We start from the raw sequence: 21,776 nt of genomic DNA, 5'->3' as shown, positions 1-21,776 counted from the left end.
TCTTCCACCGCCCCTTAAACTTAGTCAGTTTTTCTTCTCTTCTTTGACATTCTAAGAACTTATAGATAACTTAAAACTTTTGTGAGGAAGATTAATGTGGCCAATAAAACCTTTAAATATTGTGTCAAGAAACCGCACTCTCACTTCTTAAGAACTGCCTCAAGTGTAAAATACATTTGAATGCAATTTTTGGAAGATTTTTTAAATGTTCGTTTGTTTATTAAACTAACCCTAAGTGACTTCTTCAAGGACTGCAATCAGGGTATCGATTCGCTTTCCCAAAGGCTCTTCCAACCCGTGGGTTTTGGGGTCCATCGCCACCACGAAAGAGGCTTTTGAACAGGTGCCCGGCTGTGTTCAGAAGGAAGCTGGCCTGTGTGCTTCTCTCCAGTGGGCTCAGCCGACGTGTGAGACTTGTGTTATCAAATGAACCAGGCTGCCACGCTGTGACAGGCATTTGTCCTCTGCTTTATTTTTATTTTGAAGCTAAAATGTGAGTACTAAGTGTTCACCTCAGCGTTCGAATCATTGGCCTCTAACCCTGTGGGCTGCTTCACGAGAATTCAGGACCTGCATTTTCATTCTAAAAAGAAATGAACAGCTTGTGAAGGAGTTTTTTGGCTTTGTAGTTTCTATTAATGAGGTAGTGTTACTTCTTTATCCCCCTAAAGACAAAATGAAGATAAAGGGGGCTTGCCAGGAATGGGTTTAAAAGCACAAATTTGGTAGCTTATCATCTACACCATGGAGAGTGAACCCTTACGAAATGACAGTCAAATGAGACCATCCTAGAAAAAGAAGATGCTCATAGGCATTTGTACCATGATCAACCCCATGCATATGAAAACTATGACCAAGTGACGTGCCTGGGAGCTTTGACACACAAGCCATGTGAATTCACTAGGAAACACGTAATAAGGTAATGGAAGAGAAAATCGTGTGTACATTTTGCCTTTAACTTTAGACAGCAGTATATTATACATTTGATATCTGAAATATCTTTACTTTTTTAAGAGTAAGGTTCCATATGTCTGTTTGGAAGGGCCATGGTTATGCACACGAATATCCATGTCACTTCTCCAGAGCTGTCAGGTAACTAACACGAGCATTCTCTGAAGACTCTGGGCACATGAATGAGATACAGAATTGAATGTTTAAATTTCTACTTTGATTCCTCATGAATCATTTGAGACTAGTACCAGCTGATCTTGTGTACAGGCTCAGGGTCAGTGCCCAAGGGTTCACGTGTGTGTGTTCTGATCTTCAGTGCGTAGCGCATTCTCATTTAGAAAAGAGTAGTCAGAATAATTGTGGACCGTACAGTGGCTTTTTTAAAACTACAGTCTTTAAGTGTAAGGTTTGGAGCCAGGAGCAATTTTATGATCAAATATGATGAACTTCTAAGTACCTGAGGTGTGATTGGGCCAACGTTGTCATAAGATTCTTGCTCTACTTTCAGTGTTTTGATTCCACTGGGAGAATTTGGCCCTAGTGTGTGGCTTTGGATGAATCCGTGCAGAGAGAGGTGTGCTTGTACTGTTACAGGATGCTGTCAGACATAGCTATAGTAGGCACCTAGGGAGGAAGTGGCCATTATTTTTACACTGACTTTTTAGAATTGAGAATGCACGTGAGTTTCTGTTGCAGATGATTCATAGTAAGCAAGTGGTTGATGCTGTTAATACCGGCCCTGCCTGATTGACATTAAGTTTATTCAACTTTTAAAAAGATGAAGAACTAAGGGGAACAAATTTAAGTTTGTTGCAACTTAGCCATACATGCTTCCCTGGTGTCAGCTGCAATCAGCAGCTCACAGGCATCTTTAGGACACTTCAGTGTATATGACACAGTACTTTGTTAGCGTCTGCGTGTGTATGGAAAGTTCACAAAAAATGGCATGAAAAGATCATGATTGGGTTTTCTTTTAAACCTGCCCCTTCTGTAAAAAAATAGTTTATATATTTTTAAATTAGTGGGTATGTGTGGCTTCCTTTTTTCCTAACATTCCCAGCAAATTTTTGCTGCTAAGACTATCACTGTTAAAGTGAAAATTACAGGGAAAAATGTGATGAGTATACCATAACTCAAAATGTGATATTTTCTTAAAATCACTCTTTTATGCTTTAGGAACTGGTTGGTCTCCACTTTGATTATTAGTGTAAAGTGCCTGAGTATACGTGGATTTAATTGTAAAATTTAACTCCTTGTCTTTTACTTGGGGCACGGGGGCCCCGGAGGGCTTACCTATTTTCCCCACTATGTTAACAGGTAATTCTGATTTATGCGTTATTTTAGTTTGACTTATTTTTAACAAAATATTAGAAATTATGCTTTAAAATGTTTAATGTGGACTGAAATTTTCATCTTTTGTTTGAGAATCTATGAAGTGTATCATATACGTGGCCTAAAGCAAGGTGTGTATTTTGTTATTCTGAAATTGTTTTGCATCTGGACAAATACTAAGTATCCCAGTGGCCTTTTTTTTTAAACCTGTGTATCCATCTCATCCTTTTGCGCATTCCTAGTAAGCAAAAAAATTTGTTATGCCATATTCATTATTTGAATTACAAACTGAAAATATGGCCAGTTTTTAAAGAAGTTTAGATTATGTTTTCCACGGAAGGACAAGTCTGACTGTTCATGGGCTGATTTTCTTTAAGAGGATTATTCTATTTTACAATTTCAATTCTAGATCATTTTATATATGCTGCATGTCAAAAAAAGAAAAAACTAACTTTTCTGGTGTGGAGAGGAAGAAAAACTAATATTCTACCTTCTGGTAGAGTTCAAAACAAGTTTTCACTGAGAGCCTTTTCAGTAAAAGTTAAATAAGTTTGTTTTTTGAGCATTTGTCAGTTATTCTATTTCAGAAGAGTCAAAATTCAAGCACAATACATTTTGAAGGCTTTGCAAACTCCTAAACCCCTGATGAGTCCTCTCATTCTGGAAGTGGGAATTTGAGTAGATACTGATTTGTCCCGTAGTATGGTAGATGACGGGGAGGTCTTTTCCAATCAGGCACTCAGAACACAGGCCACTCTATGTTCTCAACCAGTAACAATCATATTGAGGATGAAGGACTCTCCGTTTGATGCAGACACAATTGTAATGGAGATGTAAAACTTCTTAGCAATCAGATGGATAAATTGTTTGCTTTTTACTTTAAATAGGAAATTGTTTTCTAAAACTAAAATACTTGAATTGTCCAGACAATATAATCTCAGCTTGTATTAGTTTTTGAATGCTCCCATCGAGGAAGTGTAACAATCCATGAAATGTGAATAAATGAAAAGTAAACAAAAAAAAGAAAAATAACTTTTAATCTTACTTCTCAGAACCATTGTTAATAGTTATTTCCTTCCAGATCTTCTAAATATGTAAGTGTAGGTGTTTTTCACACATACGGGATCTTATTCTATTCAGCTTTTCTGTAACCTGTTTTCCTCATAAGAATCTTTGCAATCTCTTCAAAGAATGACAAATCAGTAAGAGAATGATAGTTTGTTAATAGAAAAATAAGCAAAGAGTATGAATAGGTGATTATTCACAAAAGGAGAGGCACAAATGGCCAATGTGAAGAGGTACTCAGCCTTACTGTTAATTGGAAATGTAAGTTAAACAAACATATGATTCCATTTTTTACTATTATAGACTTGGCAAGGATTCCAAGAAATCATAATGCCCAGAGTTTGCAAGTGGTGAGAAAGTGAGCATTCTCATACACAGATGCAGGTAATATGCTTTGGAGCTAGCATTTTGGGAGAAAATTTGACACTAGTAAGTTCTTGAGAATGAATCTGCCCTTTGATGCAGCAGTATCACTTGCAGGAGCTTATCCTAATGAAATGACCAGTAATTTGAGCGGCAACATGTGTGTAAAAGAAAGTAGGGGATTGAAAGCCAGGTGCAGTGGTGCACACTGCAGTCCCAGCTGCTCAGGAGGCTTAGGCCAGGGCATCTCCTGAGCCCAAGAGTTCAAGTCCAGCTTGAGGAACATAGCGAGATCCAGTCTCTTTAAAAAACAAAAACAAAAAAAGTAGAGGAGTGGGCAAGTACACTGTGGCATATCAAACCATAGAACACTGTGGGGCAATTAAAATCATGTTTTAAAAGAATATTGGCTGATGTAGGAGAATGTTCATGATGTACTACCATGTGAAAGAGGGAGGTTGCCAAAAGGGTACATGGTATGACCCCATTTTGCTTGTACATATATGCACACAAATGACTGAAAATATTAACAATAAGTTTTTCTGGGTCATGAGATTATGAGTGTTTAATTTTTTCTTTGTGTTTTCTAAGGTTTTTGTGTTTTCTAAGGTTTTTTACACTGAACAAGTATCACTTGTGGGAAGTAGTGGGGAAGATGTCATTAAAAATGGTTTCCAATAGAAGTACTGGTTGTTATGGGGCAACCACAAATAGACTGAAGAATTTGATTCTAAATAGAGCCAATGTTCTGACACTGGCCAGTGGAAGTGGGAGAAGTGACATCCCCCAACCAAGGTCTTAGGCTTGGGTTACCACTATTGTACCAGGTTTCAGTGTGACCTGACCTCTCAGGGAGAGGGCCCAGGCCCTCAGTCCCAGGGCATTTTCTTTGTGTTCTGCATAAGCCTCTGGGTTAGAGATAAGAGAGGTAAAGGAAATGAGAACAAATTATTCTGCACAAGGAGGAGGGAGACCAAGGTGCAAAGGAAGTGGTCCCAGACACCAAGCCTCTTGGCATGGCTCACCTAGACTGCCTGAGACATCACCCCACAGGGACAGCCACCAGCATGTCCCCAAACTCAGACACAGAACAACTTTATGAACCTGCTGCCAGGCACAGACTGCTCTAGAGATGAAAGCAGAGAGATCTGCAAATAAAACAAGGGGTGGGAGTCCATCCCATGCTTTCGGTTCCCTGAAACTTCTTTCTGCAACCTGAAACTTGTTCAGAGGGAGGAGAGATGAATGGTAATGGGGCCTGGAGGACTCCAATTTACTTTTCCTTCTTAATATAGTAAAATAATTACCTAAGAGATCGGAATGCTATATGTCAAGTCCTAAATAGGATGGTTTGTATCTGTGATGATATTGAAGCCCCAAACAGATGTGAAGATGGAAATGCTGACATAGTGGGGCAGGCTGAATCTCAGAAGAGGGTGATGGTTCAAGTGTGATAGGAGCCTGGAGTAGACGGCCTTAAAACAAAGAGACCTCTGCAGCCACTGGCAAAAGGTTAAGCAGTAAGACCCTATCTTTCCTATTTAAGGGAGAAGTCCTCACTACCTTCTAACCAACCCCACAGTCCAGCTCCAAAGAACATGGCCACCCGGTTTCAAACCCTGTAAGGACCTCATGAAGCATTCCCTGATCCCCACCCCAACTCTGCCTAGCCAGGCCCCACACATCTTCAAGAACCAACCTTATGCCCATCCCTCCATCCCCCCGATAGGCTCTCTCCTTTAAGCCCTAGGCATTATGTCTCTTTATTTCTGACTTTTGGCCTCTTTTTGAGTATGTATTTGTCTTATCCTCACCCTTCTGCCCAGAGAGCAACTTGAGTAAAGGACTGCACATTGTCCTCTACATCCACATAGCAGGTACTATGTAAATATTTGCTGAACATTTTTTAAAGTCAACGTTTTCTTTTAGAATAGTTTTGGATTTACAGAAAAATTGGGAAGATAGTATAGAGAGTTCCTGTATACCCCACACCCAGTTTCCCCTATTCTTAACATCTTATATGAGTACAGTACATCTGCCCAGTTAATGAACCAATATTGAACATTATTATAAACTAAAATTGGCCCGGTGTGGTGGCTCATGCCTACAATCCCAACACTTTGAGAAGCTGAGGCAGGAGGATCACTTGAGCCCAGGAGTTCGAGAACAGCCTGGGCAACATAGGGAGATCTTGTCTCTAAAAATTAAAAAAGTAATAATAACAATAAGTATTATTAACTAAAACCTATACTTTATTAGAATTTTCTTAATTTCTACCTTCCTTTTTTAGAAGCCCATCCAGGATACTGTATTACATTTAGTAATCATGTTGCAGTTTCTCAGACTTTGCTTGTTTGAGATAGAATTCACATACCATAAAATCCACCCTTTTAAAGTGTACAACTCTGTGATTTTTTACTATATTCACAAAGCTGTACAACCAGTAGCATTATCTAATTCTAGGACATTTTCATCTCCCCTAAAAGTAACTCCACCTGTTAGCAGTCACTCCCCATTCCCTCCTCCCAGCAGCTTCTGGCACCACTAATAATACCTTGTCTTTATGGATTTGCCTATGCTGGACATTTCATACAATTGGAATCATACATTATGTGTCCTTTTGTGTCTGGCTTCTTTCACTTAGCATAATATTTTCAAATTTCATTCACCTTGTAGCATGAATTAGTACTTCATTCCTTTTTACGGATGCATAATGTTTCACTATATGGATAAACTGCATTTTGTTTATCCATTCATCAACTGAAGGACATTTAGGTTGCTCCATTTTGGGGCTGTAATGAATAATACTGCTATGACATTTGTGGGCAAGTTTTTGCATGAATGTAATGTTTTCATTTCTCTTGGACATACTTAAGAGTGGAATTGCTGGGTCATATGGTAACTCTATGCTTAACTTTTGGAGGAAATGCTAGTTTTCCAAGTGGCTGCATCATTTTACATTCCCACCAGCAATGTTAGGAGGGTTCCAATTTTTCCACATCCTCACTGACACTTGCTCTTGTTGTTTTGCTTACAGCCATCCTACTAGGTGTGAAGTGGTATCCTTGTAGTTTTGATTTGCATTTTTTAAGTGACTACTGATGTTAAGCATTTTCTCATGAGCTTATTGGTTAGCTATACAACTTCTTTGGATAAACGTCTGTTCAAATCCTTTGCCCATTTAAATATTGTGTCTTTTTAATTGTGAAATCAACGTTCTTTTTATATTCTGAATACTAGACTCTTCACATACGTGATTTACAAATATTTTCTCTCATTTTGGGGGGTTGTGTTTGTACTTTCTTATTTTTCTTTATAATGGCTTTACTGAAATATAATCCACATGCCATGCAATTCACTCATTAAAATGTAACAATTTGGTTGTTTTTAGTATTTTCAGAGTTATACAACCATCACCATCATTTTCTTGATAATGTCCTTTGAAGCACGGAAGTTATTAATTTTGATGAGGTCCAATTTACCAATTTTTCTCTGGTTGCTTGTGCTTTTGGTGTCGTATTCAAGAAACTAGTGCCTAACCCAACAACATAAGGATTTACTCCTATTTTTTTTCTAATAGTGTTCTAGTTTTACCTCTTATATTTAGGTCTATGATCCATGTTGAGTTCAATTTTGCATATGGTGTGAGGTATGGATCCAACTTCATTCTTTTGCTTGTGAATATCTAGTTGTCTCAGAACCATTTGTTGAAAATATTATTTTCCCCATTGAATTGTCTTGGCACCCTTATCAAAAATCAATGGCCCATAATACATGCATTTATTTCTAGATTTTTGATTCTATTTCATTGATCTAAGTATTTGTTCTTACGCCAGTACCACATGGTCTTGATTTCTAAAGCTTGTAGTAAGTTTGAAATCAGAAAGTGTTAGTCCTCCAACTTAGTTCTTCTTTTTCAAGATTATTTGGGCTATTCTGGATCCCTTAAAATTTTATATGAATGTTAGAATCATCTTGTCCATTTCTGCAAAAGAGTGAGCTAGGGTTTTGATAGGGATTGCACAGAATATGTAGATTAACGTGGGGATTACTGCCATCATAACAATATTGTCTTCCAATCCACCGACATGTCTTCATATTTATTTAGGTTTTCTTTAATTTATTTCAGTGATGTTTTGCAGTCTTCAGTGGGGTCAATCCCCAACTGAGCCTTTAAATAACTTCACTTTAGCCCTGGTTGCCACTTTGAAGCCTTTTGAGAGACCCTGAGTGAAAGTAGTCAGCTAACTGCCACCATATTCCTGACCTACCAAAACTATGAGACAATAAATGTTGCTGTTTTAAGCTACCATGTTTTGAGGTAATGTTATACAGCAGTAGATAATGAAGACAACCAGGAATATTCCCCTCCTAACTTCCCACCTCTCCAAATCCTATGAGTCATCAGTTCTCAGATTTAAATGTCGATTCCTCAGGGACGACTTTCCCTTTCCCTGACAATCTCCCCCATACCAGCAGGCCTCTGATGATACATTTTAACAGCATCCTCTTCTTCTCTTTTGCGGCACTCATCACCATGGCAATTTGTTCATAATCTGAGTATTTGTTTCATGCCTGTCTTCCCTCAAGACTGTCAGTTCCATAACTGAGCAGGCTATATTTATTTCATCCACACTGAATTCCCAGCACCTAATGTGGTGCCTAGCACAGAGTGGGGATATAGTAATTGTAGAATAAAAAATGTAAGCTTAAGAATGAATAAATTAAATATATCTAAGCCTCATAGTTCAGAAAGGAGCAAGAGAAAAGCCTAGTAAAGATAGTTACAAAAGTCTCATAATTCCAAGGTTTTCTTTTTGAAAAATACTTATTAAACAGGCCGGGCGTAGTGGCTCACACCTGTAATCCCAGCACTTTGGGAGGCTGAGGTAGGGAGATCATGAGGTCAGGAGATCGAGACCATCCTGGCTAACATGGTGAAACCCCGTCTCTACTAAAAATACAAAAAATTAGCCAGGCGTGGTGGCGGGCACCTGTAGTCCCAGCTACTCGGGAGGCTGAGGCAGGAGAATGGCATAAACCTGGGAGGTGGAGCTTGCAGTGAGCCGAGATGGCACCATTGCACTCCAGCCTGGGTGACAGAGCGATACTCCATTTAAAAAAAAAAAAAAAACTTTTTAAACAAAACAGCCAGGTGCAGTGGCTCACACCTATAATCCTAGCACTTTGGGAGGCCGAGGCAGGCAGACTGCTTGAGCTCAGGAGTTCGAGACCAGCCTGGGAAACGTGGTAAGACTGTCTCTGCAAAAAATACAAAAATTAGCTGGGCATGGTGGCATGTGTCTGTGGTCCCAGCTACTCGGGAGGCTGAGGTGGGAGGGTTACCTGAGCCCAGGAGGTGGAGGCTACAGGGAGCCATGAATGTGCCACTGTACTCGAGTCTGGGAGCCTGGTTGACAGAGCGATACCCTACCTCAAAAAACAAACAAACAAAAAAACCATGTCAACATATTCTAGTTAAAAATTTGTTATAACAGAGTGCATTATAATCTAATTCTCCACTTTAAAAAAAAGGCCAACCAGGGTTAGCTGATAGTCCAGGAGTTGACGTGGGTAATAAAGGATGAGAGGGTGAAGACAGAGTGCATGTTTAAGAAGATGCCCCAATACCAATAGGCTGGAATTGATGTTCCTCTGCCCTGGATATTGAATCTGGGAAAGGTGTCCAGTTTTTCTATGAAGCTGAATGCCAAAAGGAGGATGTTGAAGTCTGAGGACAAACCTGTGGCCTGGCAAATTTAGTCCAGTTGTTTTAGGTGACTAAACTCTATACCCTTACAGGACTTTTAAAATGATAATATTATATAATCAACAGCTCTGTATTCCATCTAGTGAATTGGTTTATTAGTGATTCTTTATCTTCACTGCCTACCAGATAACATCCAACTCACTCCCTAGCTGGATGTCCAGGACTCAGCTGACCTTTCAGGCCTGACCTTCTGCAGACACCATGCTCTTGGCATTCCGCAGTCACAGGGTCCACTTTCCCATCTCTGTGCCTTTGCAAGCGCTCTTCCTCTGACTGCAAGTTCCCTTTCAGTACCACTGAATCCCTCCAAAGCTAAGTTCAAATCAGAACTCTCCTGCTGCCCTCAGAACTGACTACTCCATGGCTCTGTCCTCTTGAGGCACTTTGTGTGTTTATCACTTCTGTGGTCAATAACATATTTAATATTATATTGTGATGGTGTATTTTATTTATCTTCTCTGCTACATAGACCTGGAGGATATTGTCTTTGTCTTCATCTTTTTTTTCTACATAACCTAGTACACGGCTCTGGATGGAATAGGGGCTTAATATATATTTGTTGTTAAATGAATAAATGAAAGAATGAATGTTAAAAGGCTTCTAAATGAATCTGATATACTTTATATCCCAAGGCCAGTAATAACAATAATAATATAGTCATAGAAGGAGATTAAAGTTAAAAAGTCTTAATGTGCCTTTTTTGATTATGAAGTTCTGTTTTCACATGTACCAAAGAAGACATCTCATAAGGCAAAAATGAACTTAGAAATGAATAAACAAGGCCGGGTGCAGTGGCTCACACCTGTAACCCCAGCACTTTGGGAGGCCAAGGTAGGCGGAACGTTTGAGGTCAGGAGTTGGAGACCAGCCTGGCCAACATCGTGAAACCCCATCTCTACTAAAAATACAAAAAAATTAGCCAGGCGTGGTGGCGCACGCCTGTAATCACAGCTACTCAGGCTAAAGCAGGAAAATTGCTTGACCAAGGTGGAGGCTGCAGTGAGCCGAGATCACATCACTGCTCTCCAGCCTGGGCTATAGAGTAAGACTCTGTCTCAAAAAAAAAAAAAAAAAAAAAATTCGAGAAATGAATAAACAGCATGGTTCTTCACTAGTAAACTACAGCACTGACTAAATGTTCTAATACATTACTCTTAGTAGTCACATAGAGCTCAAATAAATACATAAACAAAGCAAACTACTAAAAATAGGAAAATGAGCTTTTCAAGAGCTTTCAGGAATTCTTTGTCTGCTGTTCAACTTTTAACCAGATAATTTGAAAAATTTTAAAAGCTTAATAATAATAACGAATAACCATCTTCTATAAAGTCAAAGTAGTTTACTTGAGATATGGAATGTACCAGGTTACTTAGGGCATGATGTATGAGAGGACAGTGTTTTCATGACCAAGTCCAGTGTATCCTGAATCCTCATGTTATTGTTTTCCATCAAGGAAGGATGTCTCCCAAATGATTTTGTGTTTTCTTCTGGATCAAGGGGGTGAAGCGTATGTGGGTTGAATAGACATCGAGGCTCCCCCAAGATGCCAACTCTGTGAAAAGAATTATTGGGATAGCTGAAGTGATGAGGCCAAAGACTGACGTGCAGGGTTGCGACTGTGATTGTGGTTGTGTGTATGTATGTGCGTGTGTATGTACACTAAAGCTAAGATATACTCTTTCTCTCTTTTTAAAAACTTTCCCTGTTTCCATGAACTACCACTGTAGTCTTATATATGAGTCCAAAAGTAAATCCTTAGCAAGACTTTGTACTAGCGCTTCCCACATTTCTCAAAGGTGATTCTACTAATAGAAAAACCTCAGCCTTAAAAAAATTCAGTTACAGGCTGGGCGCGGTGGCTCACACCTGTAATCCCAGCACTTTGGGAGGCCAAGGCGGGCAGATCACCTGAGGCTGGGAGTTTGAGACCAGCCTGACCAACATGGAGAAACCCCATCTCTACTAAAAATACAAAACTAGCCGGGCGTGGTGGCTCATGCCTATAATCCCAGCTACTCAGGAGGCTGAGGCAGGAGAATCACTTGAACTCGGGAGGCAGAGGTTGAAGTGAGCCGAGATTGTGCCATTGCACTCCAGCCTGGGCAACAAGAGAGGGACTCCGTCTCAAAAAAAAAAAAAAAAAAAAAAAAAAAAAAAAATCAGTTACTCACTCCTCCAAACTAGAACTATTTGGAGTCTAGCACCACTTTCTAGCAATTGTTTTTCTGGTCTAGATGGGTGTACCTCAAGATTCTCTAGAAAGGAAACTAGGAGGGGAGCAGGGCAGAAGTAAGAAAATGGGGGCTGTCATCATGGCTCGATTCCCTGGCAGAGGCATGGTGCCTGGGCCCCTGCCCCTTCCAGCCCCACCTGGGATGCCACCTCAAGGCACTCATGCTTCTCTTGCCAAGCCACTTACACTGGCATGGGCACAGAGTCCAGAGTTCCCACATGCTTTTGCATCTCGGCTGGGAATCTGACGTCTACTTGATGATACTTTTTCTCAAAGACGTTTTGAGCTTTTTCTCTGAGAGATGGCAGCAGAGTAGACATGACTGGAGAACGCATGTTGATGGCTTTTTTAATTGCTGGGCGTTTTGCCATCATTCTCCTGTCGGGGAGGAAGGTGACATTTAGGTCATATCACCCTGTTTTCTAGAAATGTTCTTGAGGCCAGGTGCAGTGGCTCATGCCTGTAATCCCAACCCTTTGGGAGATCAAGGCGGGAGGATCACTTGAGCCCAGGGGTTTGAGACCAGCCTGGGCAACATAGCAAGACCCCCGTCTCTACAAAAAATTTAAAAAAGTAGCCAGGTGAGACAGCATGCCTGCAGTCCTAGCTACAGGAGGATCACTTGAGCCTGGGAGGTTGAGGCTGCAGTGAGCTGTGATCATGCCACTGCCTTCCAGCCTAGGTGACGGAATGAGATCCTGTCTGAAAAAAAAAAGAGGAGGCTGGGCATGGTGGCTCATGCCTGTAATCCCAGCACTTTGGGAGGCTGAGGCGTGTGAATCAGCTGAGGTTAGGAGTTCGAGATCAGCTTGACCAACATGGTGAAACTCCGTCTCTACTAAAAATACAAAAAATTAGCTAGGCGTGGTGGTGCATGTCTGTAATCCTAGCTACTCGGGAGGCTGAACCCAGGAGTCGGACGTTGCAGTGAGCCGAGCTTGTGCCACTGCACTCCAGCCTCAGCAATAGAGCAAGACTCTGTCTCAAAAAAAAAAAAAAAAAAAAAAAAGAAGAGGAGAAAAAAGAAAAGAAAAGAAAGGAAAGGAAGAAAAGAAAGGAAAGGAAGAAAAGAAATACCCCTGAGCATAGGAAAGTCAAAAGGTCATACCTGAACTGAACAAAAGTCATGCGTTTCTTTTCCCCTCCTGATTCCTCATCTTCACGCCTCCTGCGAGGAATGTTGAACATATTGGTACGAAAGAGTCTCCCTACTTCTTCTTCAATCTCTGTCAAGTGTTGACGTCGGAAGACAATCCAAGCCACATATGTACAGAAAGTGTAAAAGGACTACAACAAAAAATAGACAAGAATCACGATCCTTAGCTGTGAAATGGAAAACTCTTACCTGTCTGTATAACACAGCTAAGCAGACACAAACCCAGATGACCCAATTTCCCAATATTCCTGAAACAATGAAAAATTATACACATACTCACGTTTGCATGAGGAAAATCAGACCAACAATTTAAGGTATAGCATATAGCTTGTTAGCACCATCTTTTAGAAAGGATATTCACTAAAAATAAGTGCCTGACAAATGGCCATTGGTTGTTGGTATATATTGTTTCATATCAAAAAGCACCAAAACATAAGTGACTCACCTCAAAGAACTTCCAGTCTTTCTGTGTATCTGATATTTTCTCCCTGTAATATAACAAGTCACAACTATAGGTTGAGAGGGAAGTTCAGTCTTTCAGGGTACTAGTCCTTATCTTTCTCTAAAGTTAGGGTCATTATCTTGGCCCCAAGATTATTTTCAGCTACACAAATGCTATCAAAAGGCATTGATAAAGAGTCTCAATACTTTCTTATTCAACCTCCTACGTTACCCAGATCAAAACTCCTAGAATGGTAAAAAGTTAATCAATATAAATTTGGGGTAAACAAACCAGTGAGGAAATGTATTCTTCCAAAGGCTTCTGGTAATTTGAGTGTTGGGGAGGTAAGGAGAGTGGAAAGGTGGTAAAGAGGAAGCAGAGAACTAGAGGGTAAGTCTGCAATAAAGAAAAGGAAAAGAATTAGCAAACAATAGTTATGGCTATTGGGTACAAAAAGAAACAGAAACAAAATCCACAAAGATCTATGCCAAAACAACCAATAGACTGAGAACAGCAGTGTGCTCCTCCTTCTGATGGGCATGGACAAACCTGAGTCTTCTCTCTTCCCAGGAGTCCTTGCAACACAAATTCAATGTTAAGAATACTATACTTGGCAAGATGCAGTGGCTTACGCCTGTAATCTCAGCACTTTGGGAGGCCGAGGTGCGTGGATCACTTGAGGCCAGGAGTTTCAGACCAGCCTGGCCAACATGGTGACGCTGTTAAAGTACTAAAAGTACAAAAATTAGCTCTACTAAAAGTACAAAAATTAGCTGGGTGTGGTGGCGGGCGCCTCTAATCCCAGCTACTCGGGAGGCTGAGGCAGGAGAATTGCTTGAACCCGGGAGGTAGAAGTTGCAGTAAGCCGAGATTGTGCCACTGCACTCCAGCCTGGGCAACAGAGCAAGACTCCATCTCAAAAAGAAAAAAAAAGAATACTATACTGGCATGGGCGCAGTTAGTGAACATGGCCTCCCCTCCTAACAATTCTGATTCTGACTCCCAGCCTAGGAAACCAGGCCTGGTCTGGGGAGCCCTTGAGAGTTGACTGAGGGGGTTATGCACCTGCAGTCACTTGATCAGTCACAGCGGCCAAGGCCAGACCCTGGACACTTCAAGGCTGATCCTGGTTTTGCTTCTTTTTTAAGACAGGGCTGGAGTGCAGTAGTGTGATCATAGCTCACTATAGCCTTGACCTTCTGGGCTCAAGCAATCCTCCCACCTCCCAATCCTCCCACCAGACTGTAGGAGTTCAGGATGGTTCTGGAGAGCCTGGTACCCACCTCAGCCTCACAAGAAGCTGGGACGACAAGTATACACCACCACACTGGCTAATTTTTTTTTTTTTTTTTTTTTTGAGACAGGGTCTCATTCTGTCACCCAGGCTGGAGCACAGTAGCATGATCATGGCTCACGGCAGCCCTGACCTCCCCAGGCTTAGGTGATCCTCCCACCTCAGCCTCCCAAGTAGCTGGGACTACAGGCACACACCAACATGACCAGCTAATTTTTGTATTTTTTGTAGAGATGGGGTTTCACCATGTTGGCCAGGCTGGTCTCGAACTCCTGAGCTCAAGCTATCCACCCACCTCACCCTCCCAAAGTGCTAGGATGACAGGCGTGAGCCAAGGTGCCCGGCCTGCTTCTGCTTTTGTTGGGGCCTTCCTTGGAGGAACTGTGACTCTGAGGATTGCCCTTGGTACCAGGCTCTCCAGAACCATCCTGAACTCCCACAGTCTGGGAAAGATGACCCAAACCTCACAGGACCTTCGGCCTTCTCACAGGGACTTCCTGGTCTGAATGGGCCCAAACTAGCCCTCCACTTGGGGGATGAGGCCAAAGAGGTGGTTACTGGGGCCTGCCCCTCCCCTCCTACAGACTCTCTTCATTATATATTGGTTTCTTCATGTGCAAGTCTTCAATAAAGAACTACGGCAATAGCAATTAGAGTGAACATGGACTAAGTATGGACTATGTGCCGGGTACTGCACTAAGCCCTTTACATGTATGATCCTATCTAGTCTTCATAACATCCTGCACCACGCTAAGCCCTTTACATGTATTATCATATCTGGTCTTCATAACATCCCTATGGTATAGTCAACATTATTATTCCCACTTCTCAACTGAGGAAACTAAAGTTGAGACTTAAGTCCAAAGACATATATCTAATTAGGGACAGATCCTGTACTAAAACTCAGGCCTGTCAGATACCCACGTCTGTCCTCATAACTGGACTGTGAGGAGAATAAGCTTTTTTCTTTAAAATAGTTTGCAGATAAACGTACTGAACAACAGAGCTCAGGGGAAACTTTTCAGAGCAAGCCTCAGCATTTCTTCTCTGTGCCACCTGAGGCCTCCACCTGAGGGGTGTGCTGATGTGAAATTTCCGCCCTTTCAAAGCTCCTCTTCCATAACTAACTGTAAATCTTCTGCCAGCTGAAACCAGAGACCATGAACACCTGCCAAGCTGAAGCAAGAAAACTAGCCAAAGTCTGTTTTGGGAATAAAGTCAGCTTGTATTCTGGGAGATCTAGAGCAGAGCTCACATCAGCACAAGGCAAACCAGCACCATCTTAGCATGGTTTTGAAATAAGAGTGATTGCCCAGGAAACACACTTTCTTTCCTTTTCTTTCTGGGTTCTTTTTTTAGACATTAGAAGAGAAGGTAAGGCTGGGCGCAGTGGCTCACGCCTGTAATCCCAGCACTTTGGGATGCTAAGGCAGGCGGATCACCTGAGGTCAGGAGTTCAAGACCAGCCTGGCCAACATGGCGAAACACCATCTCTACTAAAAATACAAAAATTAGCCGGGCGTGGTGGCAGGTGCCTGTAATCCCAGCTACTCGGGAGGCTGAGTCAGGGAGAATTGCTTGAACCCAGGAGGCGGAGGTTGCAGTGAGCCAAGATCACGTCACTGCACTCCAGCCTGGGCGACAGAGCAAGATTCCATCTCAAAAAAAAAAAAAAAAGAGGAGGTAACATGAACCTCTTTCCACTTTCCCTCAAGTTGCCATACACACTGGAACTCTTTCTCTCTCTTTTTTTTTTTTTTTTTTTGAGATGGAGTTTCACTCTTGTCTAGTCTGGAGTGCAATGGCACTATCTTGGCTCACCGCAACCTCTGCCTCCCGGGTTCAAACGATTCTCCTGCCTCAGCCTCCCGAGTAGCTGGGATTACAGACATGCGCAACCACGCCTGGCTAATTTTGTATTTTTAGTAGAGATGGGGTTTCTCCGTGTTGGTCATGGCTGTCTCAAACTCCTGACCTCAGGTGATCCGCCTGTGTCGGCCTCCTAAAGTGCTGGGGTTACAGGCGTGAGCCACAGCGCCCGGCCTAACTCTTTCTCTCTTAATGCCCAAAGCAAACTGATGTAACCCATACTGCAAAAATTAAGTACAGAATGTCATGGGTTTCTTCTTGCCATTCTGATTTAGCCCTGCATATGAAATAGAAATGCGTCCAGGAAATGGGTGCATACAGTGAATACATTTGGGGACTTCATAGTTAAAAGCTCTACAAATTTACTTCTGGCTGGTATATTTTGAGTCGTTTTCCTGTCTATTTTGGTATTTTATAATTTTTATATTAAGTACATATACTTAAAATAAATTGATTATAAATTTAAAAATTTATTGATTATAAAATAACAAAATTGGCCTGGCATGGTGGCTCACACCTGTAATTCTAGCGCTTTGGAAAGCCAAGGCAGGCAGATCGCTTGAGCTCAGGAGTTCAAGACCAGCCTGGGCAAGATGGCAAAACGCGATCTCTACAAAAATACAAAAAAAAATCTATATATATATATAGCTGGGAGTGGTGGCACACACCTTGTAGTCCCAGCTACTTATGGGGCCAGGTGGGAGGATCGCTTGAGAACAGGAAGTTGAGGCTGCAGTGAGCCAAGATAGTGCCACTGCACTCTAGCCTGGGTGGCAAAGTGAGACCCTATCTCAAAAAAAAATAAAAAATAAAAATAAATTAAATTAAATTTTAAAAAATTAAAATAACAAAATTTAAGCCTCCCAGAATCGTCTGCAAATAGAAATGGGGTTTAAACAATACAATCCGTGGAAATATAATGCAAGCCATAAATGTAATTTTAAATTTTCTAGTAGCCACAGTGAAGAGAAACAAGTGAAGCTAATTTTAATAATATATTTTATCCAAACCCCAAAAATATTATCATTTCAATATACAAGCAATATTTCTAAAGTATTGAGATGTTTTATTCATATTTAGACTTTCTGTGTACAGTGCTTATTTTTCACTTATAGTATGTTTCAATTTGGACTATCTACATTTCAAAGTGCTCAACAGCCGCATGTGGCAAGTGGCCACCATGCTGGTCAGCACAGACACCATGCATTCCATGTTTGAGGACACAACCCAAAGGAAAGAGGGGAAAGCCAGCCTGGTAGTAAATCTAGAGAATTTTAGTGGCCTGTTATGATGCTCTCTTATTCCTTCTTGCTACCTTAGACTCTTGGCTCCAAATCAAAATGAGGAAAGTATATTTTATGATTTGTCATTCCTAAAGGGAAACAAAGTCTAGACCCAGGGTTCTGGGCTAGGGAGAAAAAAAAGTTGTGCTCCCCCACTTGCCCCCTGCTGCTCTAGGTGAAATCAGGTTTAAAAGAAGGTCAAGGCCTGCTCTATACAAGAGTGTCAAAGGGATGTATTTTAGGGGAGGGGAAAGAGGCTTTGGTGCATGTGACTGGGGGTAAGGGTAGAGGAATAGGGCTTAGGGATAATTTACACACCTGAGTTTCAAAAAGACTCCCTTTTTCCCCGTCAGCCCCACCGCTAGCCTCTCTGGTTGCCCATCAAGTGACAGCTGCGCTGAGAACAGTGGAAGAAGGTATAAATACTAGCATAGAGGTGGGGGTGGAGCTAGCATTGGCCATCACCAAAGAGATCTAACTATGGCATGTGCCTGCCACCAAGGAGGTTTTCATATCTAACTTGGAAAACACAGAGAACTTTTACTGAACATGTTCATCAAAATTCTGCCAAAGCTTTCAGGATGTCAGGGTTCCTCAGACATTTAAAGGCACATCCTTCTACTTCTCAGAGACATGAAAGCACTAAATTAACAGCACCCAAACTGCTGGTTCTACTAAAATCTTTAATCATAGAGATACACAGCATAATGTGTTGTAGTCAAATATTAAGTGTGCACATGAGACAAAACAGGGACCACCCCCCCACACTTAGGGATCTACCACCCCACCCCCACCCCCAAACATGGAAATAAAGGAAAGCCTTGAGTTCCTGTAAGGGAAATTCCAGGCACCTAGCTAGCCCTGAGAAGTAAATGAGCAACTTGATAAGAAGATAACAGTAGCTTAAAAGACAGCCAAGGAAGTTAGAGTCACAAGATGTTTGGTTCCCTATATAAAGTAAAAATAACATTTTAACATATGTCCCTGCGTTGTTTTTCAGAAACTCAGACCCCCACCAAATGGGTCCACTGGCATGTAGACCTCAGATAAGGGGAGACTGAGGACTGAACTCTAACTGCATTCATTGTTCTAAAGTTCTTCCTGAGAGGCCTAGAAGTCCTGTATATGAGCCAGACCTAACACATCTTTCTGCAGACCCCAAGTTTTTTAAACAAAGCTGTTCTACCTTAACCAAATCAGAAAATCTTGGAATCTGCTTATGACCTGTAAGGCCCTGCTTCAAAATATCCTGCCTTTTTAGTCCAAACCAATATATAACCTCTATGTATTGATTTACAACTTTGCCTGTAACTTCTGCCTTCCTAAAATGTACTCCTGCCTTTAAAAACCCTTGCTTACAAGCCATCAGAGAGGTCAGGCCTTAAGCGAGAGCTGCCTGATTCTACTTGCTTGGCAACCTGCAAATAAATACCCTCCTTTCTCCTGATATTACAAACCACGGTGTGGATGTTTCACCTGACTGCATCAGGCAAGCGGACCCCAGTTCACTTCGGTAACACATATATGAAAGAGAAAAGTCAGAAAATACACATGAAAATATTAGCTTACTGAAATCGGAAAGAAGTGGAATGTTAAAATGAGTTAATCACTTATAACCGGCAAAAACACTGTCCTCATCTTCTCCTGCATAAAAGCCACCAAAAGAACAATATAAACTTCTGAATCATGGCAAAAACCTGTTCCAGTCTGTCTTTTATGTCCTTTTTTCAGCGTTTGGCCTGTATGGAATTTGTTACGTGGGTGGTGAGATCTGCGCTCATTCTTCTATAAACTGCTATCCAGCAGGCAGAGGAAACATGGGTTATGTCACATACAGTGGAAAAATGACCAGCACCATCTGGAAATGAGCTAGTGCTAACCAGAGGCCATCATCTACTTTCAAACATATGTGTTCCTTTAAAGGTTTGTGTAAAAATTGCCTTGGAAAAAGTATAATTACTTCAGTGGAGGCTCTATGCCGAGAACTAAAAAATATTATAAATTCTCTAATTATGGTGTAATTGTTTATAGTTTGCTTTTTATCCCAACATTGGTTTGCAATGTATATGTGTTTTTAAAGATTAAACATTAAGTATGAGAAATTTAAAAAAAATTTTTTTGAGGCAGGGTGTTGTTCTGTCACCAGGTTGGAGTGCAGTAGCACAATCATGACACATTGCAGCCTCAACCTCCCTGGCTCAAGCAGTTCTCCCACCTCAGCCTCCCAGGTGGCTGGAACTACAGGCATGCACCACCATGCCCAGCTAATTCTTTAATTTTTTTCTGGAGAGAGGCTCTCACTGTGTTGCCCGGGCTGGTCTCGAACTCCTGGGCTCAAGTGACTTTCCTGCCTCAGTCTCCCAAAGTGCTGGGATTACAGGCGTGAGCCACTGTGCCTGGCCAAAATCATTTCTTAAGAGCATGTTTTTGTTTTGTTTTTTTTTGTTTTTTGAGACGGAGTCTCGCTCTGTCGCCCAGGCTGGAGTGCAGTGGCGCGATCTCAGCTCACTGCAAGCTGCGCCTCCCAGGTTCACGCTATTCTCCTGCCTCAGCTTCCCTAGTAGCTGGGACTACAGGCGCCCGCCACCACGCCCGGCTAATTTTTTGTATTTTTAGTAGAGATGGGGTTTTGCCGTGTTAGCCAGGATGGTCTCGATCTCCTGACCTCGTGATCTGCTCACCTCGGCCTCCCAAAGTGCTGGGATTACAGGCATGAGCCACCGCGCCCGGCCCAAGAGCAGGTTTTTTAACCTTAAATCCTAGTTTTCTAACTAGAAGTGACACTTTAAAGACAAAAGAAATTAGTGTCAATATTAATAGTGATGTTATAAATGATTGAGTAGGAAACTGTAAAGATGACTGTAATTTTATCATAATGCTTTTCCTAAAAACTTTGTCAATAGAAAACACTACTTCTTTCTAAACAATGAAGTCTATAGCAAGCTGAACCTCCACCAACAGCCCTAAACACCTGTAAAAGCTTCCTGTTTTTGGATCACAGGAAGGTATTTTTGATGCTGAAACATCCCCAACTTTTAAGTATCTCTATATTAAATCTACTACTATACCTCACTCATCAGAGAGATTAAATGTAATAATTCCATTAGTTTATATATGCTCTTGTCCTTTTGGGTTTCTTTTTTCTTTTAATTTTTATTTTAGGTTTGGGGGTACATGTGAAGGTTTGTTAAATAGATAAACACGAGTCACGGGGGTTTGTTGTACGTATTATCACATCGCTCAGGTATTAAGCTCAGTAGACAATACTTATCTTTTCTGCTCCTCTCCCTCCTCCTACCATTCCCACCTCAAGTGGACCCCAGTGTCTGTTGCTTCTTTCTTTGTGTTCATAAGTTCTTATCATTTAGCTCCGACTTATAAATAAATGAGAACATGCAGTATTTCGTTTTCTGCTCCTGTGCTAGTTTGCTAAGGATAATAGCCTCCAGCTCTATCCATGTTCCCACAGAAGGCATGATCTCATTCTTTTTTATAGCTGCAGAGTATTCCAAGGTGTAAACGTACCACCTTTTCTTTATCCAGTGTGTCACTGTTGGGCATTTAGGTTGATTCCATGTCTTTGCTATTGTGAACAGTGCTGCAATGAACATTTGCATGCATGTGTCTTTATGACAGAATGCTTCACATTCCTCTGGGTATATACCCAGTAATGGGAATGCTGGGTTGAATGGTAGTTCTGCTTTTAGCTCTTTGAGGAATCACCATACTGCTTTCCACAATGGTTGAACTAATTTACATCCCACCAACAGTGTATAAGCGTTCCCTTTTCTCTGCAACCTAGCCAGCCTCTGTTATTTTTTGACTTTTTAATAATGGCCATTCTGACTGATGTGAAATAGTATCTCATTGTGGTTTTTATTTTTTACTGTAACCCACAGAAAGAAATATATTTAATAGAGTCCCCAGTACACACTGAAACAAGTCTCCTAAAACAATACTTACTTTTACTTTTTATGATGTACTCTGATTTTTAAAGTTCTAGTCTACTCTCTTCAAG

General features: G+C 41.2%; 1 protein-coding gene across 4 annotated transcripts in view; it reads right to left on the bottom strand.

The window, feature by feature from the left end:
* Window positions 1-10,800: 10,800 nt before the first annotated feature.
* Window positions 10,801-21,776, bottom strand: part of PPP1R36 (protein phosphatase 1 regulatory subunit 36) — a 39,497-nt gene continuing 28,521 nt past the window's right edge. For all 4 annotated transcript variants that reach the window (XM_016926224.3, XM_510003.7, XM_016926223.3 and 1 more), the window contains 4 exons: window positions 13,316-13,358; window positions 12,823-13,001; window positions 11,901-12,092; window positions 10,801-11,033 (listed from right to left, as the gene is read on the bottom strand). In XM_016926224.3, coding sequence (XP_016781713.1) covers window positions 10,847-11,033; window positions 11,901-12,092; window positions 12,823-13,001; window positions 13,316-13,358 — 601 coding nt within the window. In that variant the 3' untranslated portion in view covers window positions 10,801-10,846. The remainder of the gene's footprint in view (window positions 11,034-11,900; window positions 12,093-12,822; window positions 13,002-13,315; window positions 13,359-21,776) is intronic.

Source organism: Pan troglodytes, chromosome 15 (assembly GCF_028858775.2).
Source record: "Pan troglodytes isolate AG18354 chromosome 15, NHGRI_mPanTro3-v2.0_pri, whole genome shotgun sequence".
Classification (NCBI taxonomy): domain Eukaryota; kingdom Metazoa; phylum Chordata; class Mammalia; order Primates; family Hominidae; genus Pan; species Pan troglodytes.
The sequence above is the reverse complement of the archived record's forward strand: the minus strand, read 5'-3'. Positions and strand labels throughout refer to the sequence as shown.